We start from the raw sequence: 11,001 nt of genomic DNA, 5'->3' as shown, positions 1-11,001 counted from the left end.
CTTACGAGACAAGCATCAATTATTGCAACAACATTATGAATACATTGTGTTTTATCAAATTTTTAAGCACAAATTCAGTCTCAAACAAACTTTGCTACATTTAATATCTCTTATAACCACCTTCCGTATTGTACTTTATTAACTTCAGTTTGTACGAATCTTAATACATTTATTTAAAGTAGACTAAAATAAAAACCTATTTACCTATTTGACGTATAAATATTATTTATAATGTTTTCCCTGAAGAAGGCACACCTGAAACCGTAACGAGTTGACTTTAACCTATAAAACAAAGCAGTATAGATACCCACCTACACAAAGTTATAATCTTGCGCGCGCCCTCGTAGATGGCGTATCCTTAGCAACCCACCGAATCGCATGCTCTACGGTGCTACGGCTCTCGTAGCAAGCAGATCAGCGTAGCCTTTTGTTAGTCTCTACGCCGGCAGTACCGCGGCCGCTCCTAACTAAGCAGCACGCTTGGGCTGAAAGAATCCGAGCCTCCTCGGTTAGTTTTCTAAAAGCACATCAACAACTTCTTGACCACAAGCAAAAAAGCCCTGCAATCAAATCATTATAATTTGAACGGAAAAAATACGAATTCCTCCAAAATTTCAACAAGCAACTCAAGATGAAAGGATTAAAAAACTTTATACAAAATTGCCAAATCATTTTGATGATTTTGAACGGGGTGAGTTCAGCGAGAGAGCCTCCTACAGTAAACATCGTCGGGCAAGGGATGGTGATGGGAACCTACAAAACCTTATTCAGAACCCAGCGAATAGTGGCTTACTTAGGCATCCCTTACGCGCAGCCTCCTACCGGTAAGAGGAGGTTCATGCCGCCTGAAGTGCAGGAGTTGCCCCTGTGGGAGGGGGTACGGAACGCCTCCACGCCGGCACCCTCCTGTCTGCAGGATACCACGGGCAGCAGGGCTATCAGGAAGCACGATGAGCTGTTCATGAAGCTGCTAGAGCCGCACGCCGAGGACCAGGGAGAGAGGGTTTACGATGAAGACTGTCTGTACTTGAACGTGTATGTTCCGGATGGTAAGATTAATTTAATTAATAATGGATGATTGCTTTTTAAAGAATAATGTACTTAAGATATTGTCTTCTTTTTGTTATATATAATAATCTGTTCATTCAATTGACAGTCATTACAAATAATTCAATTCATGTTTTTTTTTTTCATTTATAAAATTTACCCTTGAAAAAAAATTTCTCATGTACCACATAATTTTCTACATGAAAATAAGTGATAGAATGATGCTATTATTTTCCCCACAGTAAAAATTAATGCGATCATTAAATTAAAATTAATGAAAGGAATCATAAATTGGTTAAAACATTTATTTATGGGTTTTGATCACTGAAATGCCTTCCATACAGTTTTAAATGGAAAACCAAGTCACCACTGTTTTAGTACCTTAAGGTTTTAGCCTATTACCACGTATTCTGTCTCTCTTTTAAATTAAAAAATGATGATAAAACACAGTAACGTTTATGAAATTTTCTGTGAAGAATTGTCAAACTTTTGGATCTGTTTATTCTATGATTTCCAAAATGACAAACGTATCGAAAATTTGAATAACGCAAAGAAACTGTTACGACCTAATGTTTCTTCCTATGCCATATTTAGGGTAAATAAATTCGGCTGCATCCCCCAATAAATCAACCCTCACAAATACGGTAGGTCTAGCATTAAAATCTAATTTTCCTAAATAACTGACGAAAATCACGCAATCCTACATCATGTTTTGTGGATTTTATTCAAAATTTCGAATTTGCAATACTGCATTTTACGTGCTGTGAAGTTTGTACATTTGTATCACATAGACACCAAAAGTTTTATACTAACATTGAAAACATCCTACCATCTAATGTGAACATGTTCATTGTTCACCTAAAACTGCCAACTAGTCGTTCCATTTCTGAGAAAATTAAATATTTTTACACCGTACAGAATGGTAACAAATCAATATGAAAGTTTTCAAAATTGAATTAAAATCTTTAAAACATTTCCAAAATTTTTAATTTTATTTATTAGCGTGGTGAATTAATCCGCGGTCGATGATAAGGCTCTCGAATTACAATCCGTAGGTCGCTGGTTCAAATCCCTACCTGCGCAAGTATATTTTAATAGATGAATTTATTTTATTTCACAGTTTATTCATTTAAAGTATCGTCCTGGTGTTAGACCACCATTTAGAATGGAAACATTGTTAGGAATGGTTTTAGCCATGTTTGGTGACTAAATCTGGAAAGCCAGGTACTCCCCCGCCTTCTGCTTCCCCATCTCTATCTCTCCTCACAACCTTCAGTCTTACAACATACCCTAATTGGGGATGCCATAGCCACATTGTTTCCAGACGGTTTGGATAAGTTGCGTATCATCTTGTGCGGTATTTAAATAAAAAATAACATAGAAAAGTTATTGATATATAACAATTTTTTTAAATTTAATACCTTTTTTACGAATGTGATGAAATTCACGATGAATCACATCACAGCAAAAATGTTTTAATTTTTCCTGAAAATGGGTTTAGAATGTGGGAAATATGGTAGACTCTATTACTACAACTTTAAAAAAGCACGTTGTTAATTAAGAAAGTATTGTTTTCGAAAGCCGCCTACAAATATCGGGTTAAAAATGTTTGCAGATGTTTAATGTTTGGAAAAAGTGTGCGAACCGTGGACAAAGCAATTAAGTCACAAATAAAGGCTTGTTCTGAAAACACAGCACTCGTGTTAATTTGCTGCTTTGACACCTGTTTAAATGTCATGGACGATAACATTAATACCTTTATAATACAGGTAGATATAAAAAGCAAAGTTTTATTTCGTTTTTAAATAAAACATGGAATTTTTCACTTTATATTAGACTAAACGTTCCCATTTTATGAACATAAACCTTTAACATATCCCAAAAAATTGATATAGAAAACAAAGGGCCAGTTGTTACAGATAAAATTCAAATTCTGTGAAAGATCTATTCAAGTGCTGTTATCGTTTCAGTTATGTGAAACAACTGGAAAAATAATGATATTATAACAGAATTTGTATAGAATCTTTACAAAACTTGATGAATTGTTCAAATTCTGTGTAACAACTGGCCCTTAATATCTAATTTAATTTTTGTCGTTTTCTAAATTCACAGTTTTTTTTAAATGGACAACATTAATTCTGTAAATAATTCATAAATGCAAAAGGTGGCGCAAAACTATCGAAATTGATCTTTGTAAAGTAAATCTAAGCAGAATACAAGTTAACAAACCATTGATCGCTGTATATATTCCTCAAGAAACAATTGATCGCTGTACATATTCCTGAAGAAAGCGTAATTATTGTGATCCAAAAATTATTTTTATTTTCAAACAAAACAATACTTCATTGTAATATCGAGTGAGGAATTTTTCTCAACCTTGTAGTAGGAGCAAAATTGTTTATACAGTATTGCTTCAAATGCAGCTTTACGATTTCGAAATTTACATAAAAAAATTCGAAATTTTTTTATGTAAATCTACTAAAAGATCATCACGGCATAAGGAAAGTATTCCAAGTCCAGTGTATTATATCGCACGGCGGCAGTGGTGTAGCCACCCTCCGCATTTTGTGGCACAGCAAATATCCAGAGCGTGAACACCATTTTGTAGAACAGACTTAAGCTAAAGGTTGTGATATTTAAGAGAATAAAACGCTAGATACCTCTTGACAATAGTCTCACTTCATCAGAATGGTGACTAAAAGGGTAAATAGGAAATTAACACTTTGCCATCCAATGTTTTAAAATATAGCGCAATCGAGCGACATATAAGTAACTAAGTTATTATTTTGTTGTGTTGTTAATTGCGGACTCTTCAAATTTTTTTATTTTTTTCTAAAATACAGAGAACATTACCACAAACAAATTATATGGCATTTGGCACAGGGATATGTGGCATTTTATTTACTTGTGTTTTAAATTATAAAGAAGAGTCTTTCTAAGAAGTCGATTTTTCATGGTTTTAGAAGCAACTTTGGCTTTTATTGTTAGCTAATAATAATGATAAAAAAAATCATTTCACCCAACCTTCTTATTAAAGCACTTACACAAATTAGTCACATATAAAACGCCATTTTTACGACGACTTAATTCTTTTTTTATATTATTATTTTTTTCTCCATATTTTATAATTTAAGAACACAAATAAATAAAGTTGCACATATCCTTACTTGGATTATTTGCTTTTGAATAAAAAGGTTTATTTCAGTTTATTTAAGTACTGGTCTCAAATCCAAATTTCAATTTTGTTCGGAAAAGGCCGCTCAACCGATCCTATTAATTAACTGATTGATTAACTCAAAAACGACACATCATTAACAGGAATGAACATTTTCTTAACTTCTGTAAAATAATGCAAATGTTAAGAGTTTTTCGAATTCTTAAGAAGTTTTGTTCCGTTGAAGATTGAATTTAAAAAATGGTCCAATTTATCCCACAAAAGAAGTTTTTTCCCGTTCCTTTAAACAATGTTTTGAGGGAGTTTCTTTAACATTTACACAAAATTCTTATACCTAACAATCTAATGGAGTAAAGTGAAGATACTAACATAAATTATTTTTCTTCAAATCCTTAAAGAAGAAGTTAAGTCATTTAATTTATTTCAGCCAACGTTATAATCTATAGATAAATACTTATTTCAATCAAAACGCAGAAGAGTCGTCGACTTCAATTTTATTGATTAACTGTTAAAATGTTCTAGGACAAGTCCATAAGTTATACCTTTTAATTTAGGAGGGTATTTATCGAGTATTTCCACAACCTATCACTGAACTCTGTCCTCTCCTTATTTATTCATTTCCCGAGTGCAAGGTAAGAACTGAATTGAATTTACGTCTGTTAACCTATAAAAATCAATGAAATTGTCAGTTCAACTACCACCTCTAATCCAGTTTTCGATATTATACACTATAATGATAATAATAAAAGATTATTCCGAATGTATGCAGGGGTAGTGCAATGCAATACATTCCATATTTTTAAATAATTGACAGATTAGAAGAATACATAGACAGGCACAAAGAAAATGCGGAATAGAAGTGAAAAATGTGTGCAAGCAACCGTTTATGGAGGATATTTGAACATCTCCCATCTCAAGAGGGCCATCAGGGGGACTCCATCCAGGCAACCATGGCAACGATGATAATGTTATTTGATTGACGTAGTCTGTACTATGAGCTTCCCATGTGGGGACTTAGAAGCGCTCTGAAAGAGTGCACCCGTCCCTCCAGGAATATTTCCGTAGCGCTGCAGTATCTCGATAGGCGTAGATGTGTACAGCGAAGTGCAGAATGCGTTGAAAAGTATCCTTTTGACGTTTGTACTGCAAAAGTGATATTTTTTAACAATCAACAGTGACCCACTCAGATACTACTTTTTATAGGCCTTTGCGAGAGATTCAAAAATGGCTTTGCATCTCTCATAACGAAATTGTTAGAATTATTAATTAATTATTAATTAATTATTAGATAATAATTAATAATTAATAATTAATTATTAGATTAACGAAATTGTTAGTTCCTACACGGAGGAAACATATTGATATAAATTTTTGCTAATTAATAAATTAAGAAATAAGAATGATTTGAAGGTATGTCTAATAAGACATACCTTCAAATCATTCTTATTTCTGTTAAAAAGGGGACTGCAGGCCTTTAACTAATTAATTGACAGATTTCCAATTAAACTATCTGTAGAACACGAATGTTTTATGACGATGTCGGAACACGTGTTCGTCTTCATATAATAACAAGAAAAACACAGCTGCATTAACACATGTTCCGATATATTATGAAAGTGCTAATAGTTTTTAGGAAATTGCATGCTGTGTGATTTTAATATCTCAGCAATACTCATTTGTATCCGTGTACTTGTCTAAACGACGTACCTGTGTAAGGGCGTACGGGTAACTTTTTGCGACTATTTATTGCCGGCAAGGTGTTTTCGCCAATATTTCCATATTTTAAGTCAAGATTTTAGTATATTTATTACCTCTTCTTGTAGAGGGATTGCCCTGTATTGAGTTAGCCCGGCTACCGATATAACGACAACATTGCTGGGTGAAATCTATTCCTTTCTCGCTTTCTTAAACTAAACCCCATTTTAAATATTTTCCCAATTACCCGGTCTTTCCCGTCTAGTTACATTTTAATTCCTACTTTGAATAACCCTCCCCTACTCTTACCCCTCTCCACTCCTTCTACCTCTTCTTTCTAGACCTAATTTTAATTATAACTTTAGTATACTTGTGCTCCTGATGAAGTGAACTTGGTTCATGAAACATGTTGAGATTTTGTATCGAAATAAAGTGATGTAAACAATGTTATTTGTGTTTTAATAAAAAATAAATAATGCCATCACAAAGTGAAAAGCAGTTAGAAGAAGTTTTCTTCGAAAAATTAATAAAATGTGCTGTTCGCCACAGACCTGCTACTAAAACATAATTTCACAATTTTCGTGATTTTTTGCAATGGAGCTATTGCAAGAGATCGCTTTTTGTGTCGTGAATAATTTGTCTTATTCACTACGGCGATATTAACGGGACACGACAATATTGACGGACGACAAATGGTCCTTTAAGACTGTTGATGCCCAAGACAATTGTTCGGCAATAGGCATCTTGACCATTTACCAGCACCTTTAGATGTTGCCTCGTAAAACATTATCATAGTTAGTATTACACATTTTATATAAATGTGTAATACGAGAGTAAGAGATAATATGAGAGTAAGAAATGCCTCTATTAAAGAACAAAAAGATCCCTAAATTTATCCCAAAAACATGTCCCTTTTTACACAAGTTAAAAAATATTTACTGCACATTTTATATAACACAATAGTATAAAGTCAGTCTTATTGTGAGATGTCTAGTTTTTCTAACAAACCTACCACATAAATACGACGTTAGATAGCTAATGGAAAACATATTGCATAGTATAATATCAATATATTAAAATGTTTTTTGGTTTGGATATACATCGGACATCTTTGTTTAAATCTTTGATAAAGGCTTTGGACGAACCAAGCTTACAATATTAAGATGTCGATCGTGCCGATCTGAAGGCGAAGTAAATTTCTAAATAACTGAATAAGATTTTAACGAAGTTTTATCGATTTATTGAACGCCTGGGGATTAGTAAAGTAGATACTTTTTAAAGCTATTATCACATACCAATATCTGCCAATCACGTGGATATTTGTAAGATTCAATACACACATACCGCGAATTCTGAAAGAACAAAAAAAACTCTCGAACAATGAATTAGGCATTCCAGTCATTTTGTACACAGTAAAAATGGTCCCTAAAATAGTCACACTATTATAATAACGATTTGTACTTTCACAGAACTTTGGTTATTACTCCTATTTATAATGCAGCAGCTTCAAGATGTTTGTCTTCATTTACTAGGTATGGAAAACTAGTGAGTTCAACGACAACACTTAAGGCATGACATTCGTCGGTCATGCAAATCGTGAAATAGTATTTTCTGCAAGTCAACCTTATCTGTAGGACACCGGTCAACAGCCAAGACCTTCGGAATTCATTCACCTCTACTTACCCTCTAAGGAGCTTAGATTTCGGTTCGTTAATGACAGATTATTTAAACTTCAACACTTGAAAGGCAGTATCCACAATTTTAGTCTTCCCGATGTAATCGTATAATATTGTGCGTAATTGATATTCTGTTAATTAGATTTTTGTTTACCTTTCATAATTCGTGATTAGCATCCATAGTAAAAAAAACAGTTATCTATAAACGTTTCTTATATCCTTTTTTAAATATGACGGTTTTTACCTACAAAGATCGTCAACTACCGTCAGTTACCGTCACAAAGACGAGTTACTTTTAACTTTAAAAAAATGGAATGTGGGAATGAAAAATAAATAGTCTGCACATTTTTTTACACTAACTATTGCGGAAATTTTATTTAGCTAACAGCTTATCACTATGCAAGATATTCAATTGCCGTTTTTCCGTGATTTAATCTAGTTGGTTAATAAAACTAACTAACCTCGAAAACCCCATAAAAGCCCAAACCCCAATAAACGAGAACGAATACATTTAAACCCATTAAGCACATACTGTTAGGTGAGGGTCACGCTTTTATTCACTTCGGATAGTTTGCATTGATACTTGGTACTAAACCTTTCCAAAATTGAAGCCTTTGATGAAACATCGCTACTCTTCTAAAACATTGTTTTAAGATAACAATTCAATTTTTATTAAGAATACGATAACTCCAAAGAGAATATATATGAAGGCAAAATTCACTTTCCGTTACTCCTTTTCAATGGTAAAGGTTACCGGGCTAGGGATCGATTGGGCAGAGTTTGCAAGAGTTTAAAGAAAGATCTTATCCGAACAGTTCAATATGAAATTTTTGAGATGTAACTGGCACTATATCTTCTTAAATTGCCATCAAACATCGCTTAGCAAATATTTGAAATCTCCAAATAATAATATGAATCGCACTTTGCTTGTGCTAAATAACGTTCCTGTAATCATATTGACAACGAAAATGTTGCATCAAAACTATGTTCCTACTCTTGATCTATAGTAAAAAATATTAATGCGCTTTACTTCAAGTTCACTTTACAAAAATAAACACAAAAATAATATAATTTATTTTAACATTAGCGCCACACAGGAGACCCCGAGGAAAATAATTTCCTTTGAAACTTCTTCCATCTTTGGGAATGCTGTATAGGGGAAATGAATAAGAAGAGGTTCTGGGAATTAAAAAAAGGTATCAGCAGTAAGTAGGAGTGACAGTAGTATGAATCCATCACGAGGCAGGGCGATGGATTCATACAACAGTCAATAGTTCCCGGGTCAGCGGTGTTGCGTGTCGTATCTTGTGATTGTCCTTTTTTATTTAACTTTATTCAAGCCTAAACTCTTTCACTTTTTCATTTTATAATCTCGATGTGTAGAGCCTTTTACATTATCTGGTTGTGCGGAAATCTTTCGTACGCAATTGTGCGGGGGGTTGCGGTATTGCGGATGCAATATAGACTAAGACAAATAAAAACGAATTGAATTGCCTTAGTGTTTGCAAGAGGAAAATGAGTGGGAAAGGCCAAAGACTTACCCTGGTCTCGTTCTCCTTAAGCCGCTGGTTCTGCTCTCTTATCAGTTTGCATACAATTAACATTAACACTTAACACAAAACAAAAACACAGTGAAATTCACTGCGGCGGGTAAAACCGTTTCACTGGACGATTGTGCTCCAAAATGATCACAGCCGAGTTCAACATATGCGGGTTTCAATATGACACGAAATGTTCGCGGGTAAGATGCAACGATAACAACTGATAACAATACTCCTTGTCTCTGGGCCCGGATCAAGGAAAGGGGACAATGGGCAAAGGGGGGTGAAGGGTACACATTTAAGGCTATTCAATTTTAAACCTCACGCGCAACTATCCCCCCCGCCTTGAAAGGGTGCGAAATCACCCCTTTTAAACCGCATTGTCATGGCATTTATCATATAAACAAATTAACATAACCTACAGTTATCCTAAATTTCCTAACCTAAATTGACTAAACCTAATGCTACTAGACTACTATTGAGTTGGCAAAGGGTATAGCCGTATTACTGGGCGAATATAAGATCCCAGCACTGTTCTGACACGAGCAACACGAATTACTCCATCTTTTGCGGGGAAAACTTCATCAATAATAGCTAACGGCCAATGTAATGGTGGGGCGTTTTCAGTTCCCACTATTACTACTAAGCCGACCTTTACTGGATTAGTAGGAGTATTCCATTTTGGACGTACTTGCAAAGTATGCAAGTAATCTAATCTCCATCGCTTCCAGAATGATTGAATTAATTTATCGAGTAAATCATGACGCGATAGAAGGTTTAAATTATCCTTCTGGATTTCCATGGCGGGCAGGTTTTTTAAGGGAGTTGTCGTCAAGAAGTGAGCTGGCGTTAACGCAAGGGGCTCGGAGGGGTCTGAAGAGAGCGTTCTACACAATGGCCTCGTATTCAGAATGGTTTCTACTTGTGCAAGTACTGTAGTTGCCTCTTCAAACGATAGAATCTGATCTCCTATTACCCGAAAAAGATGAGTCTTCATACTTTTAATATTGGATTCCCAATTTCCTCCAAAGTGGGGTGCTATTGGCGTATTCAAATGCCAGCTTATTCTATTATTGGCCAAAATACTTGCGAATTCTTCACCAAAATGTGAAGATGACGAAAATGCGTGCAATTCATTCAATTTTCTCTTGGCTCCTACAAAGTTAGTTCCGTTGTCTGAGTATAAATTTGACACAGGACCACGCCTAGAAAGAAATCGTTTGAATGCGTTCAGAAAACATTCGGTGCTCAAACTTGATGCCAATTCAAGGTGTATAGCTCTTGTTGTCAAACACACAAATAAACAAATATACGCCTTTTGAGAACGAATTCCACGTCCGCGTGATACAGTTACCCTTAAAGGCCCGGCAAAGTCTATACCCACATGCGTAAATGGTTTTATAGACTGAATGACACGACAATCTCTATGATCCGCCATTAAAGGTGCAATTGTTTTAGGGCGTAGCCGAAAACACGAATTGCATTTATGTACTCGATTTCGAATTAAACTACGGGCTGACAGTATCCAATATTTTTGCCTCAAAATAGACATTAATAATGCGGGACCCGAGTGACAATGAATTTTATGATAATGATCAACCAACAAATTTAAAACGTGATCCTTTCGCGGGAGAACTATGGGGTGCTTTTGATCATAATTTAAATCCGAATTAACTAAACGACCTCCCAACCTTATGATTCCGTCATTCAAGAACGGTCTCAAACGTTGAAATACGGGTTTACACGTCTTTCCTTGTTGTAGATTTATCGATTCCCCGGGAAAGTACGCTCGTTGTATTTCGCGCAATATTTTAAGCTCAACGAACTCTAAATCTGACCCACGTATATATTTTCGATATGGCAACAC

General features: G+C 34.8%; 1 protein-coding gene across 1 annotated transcript in view; it reads left to right on the top strand.

Annotated features, from left to right (window-relative positions):
• Positions 1-483: 483 nt before the first annotated feature.
• Positions 484-11,001, top strand: part of LOC149426148 (carboxylesterase 1C) — a 53,097-nt gene continuing 42,579 nt past the window's right edge. The window contains exon 1 of the mRNA XM_089639436.1: positions 484-1,049. Within this exon, the coding sequence (XP_089495562.1) occupies positions 632-1,049 (418 nt within the window). The 5' untranslated portion in view covers positions 484-631. The remainder of the gene's footprint in view (positions 1,050-11,001) is intronic.

This window comes from Hesperophylax consimilis, chromosome 1 (assembly GCF_061612785.1).
Source record: "Hesperophylax consimilis isolate HC1 chromosome 1, BYU_Hcon_1.0, whole genome shotgun sequence".
Lineage (NCBI taxonomy): Eukaryota > Metazoa > Arthropoda > Insecta > Trichoptera > Limnephilidae > Hesperophylax > Hesperophylax consimilis.
This window is presented reverse-complemented; position numbering and strand designations above follow the sequence as displayed.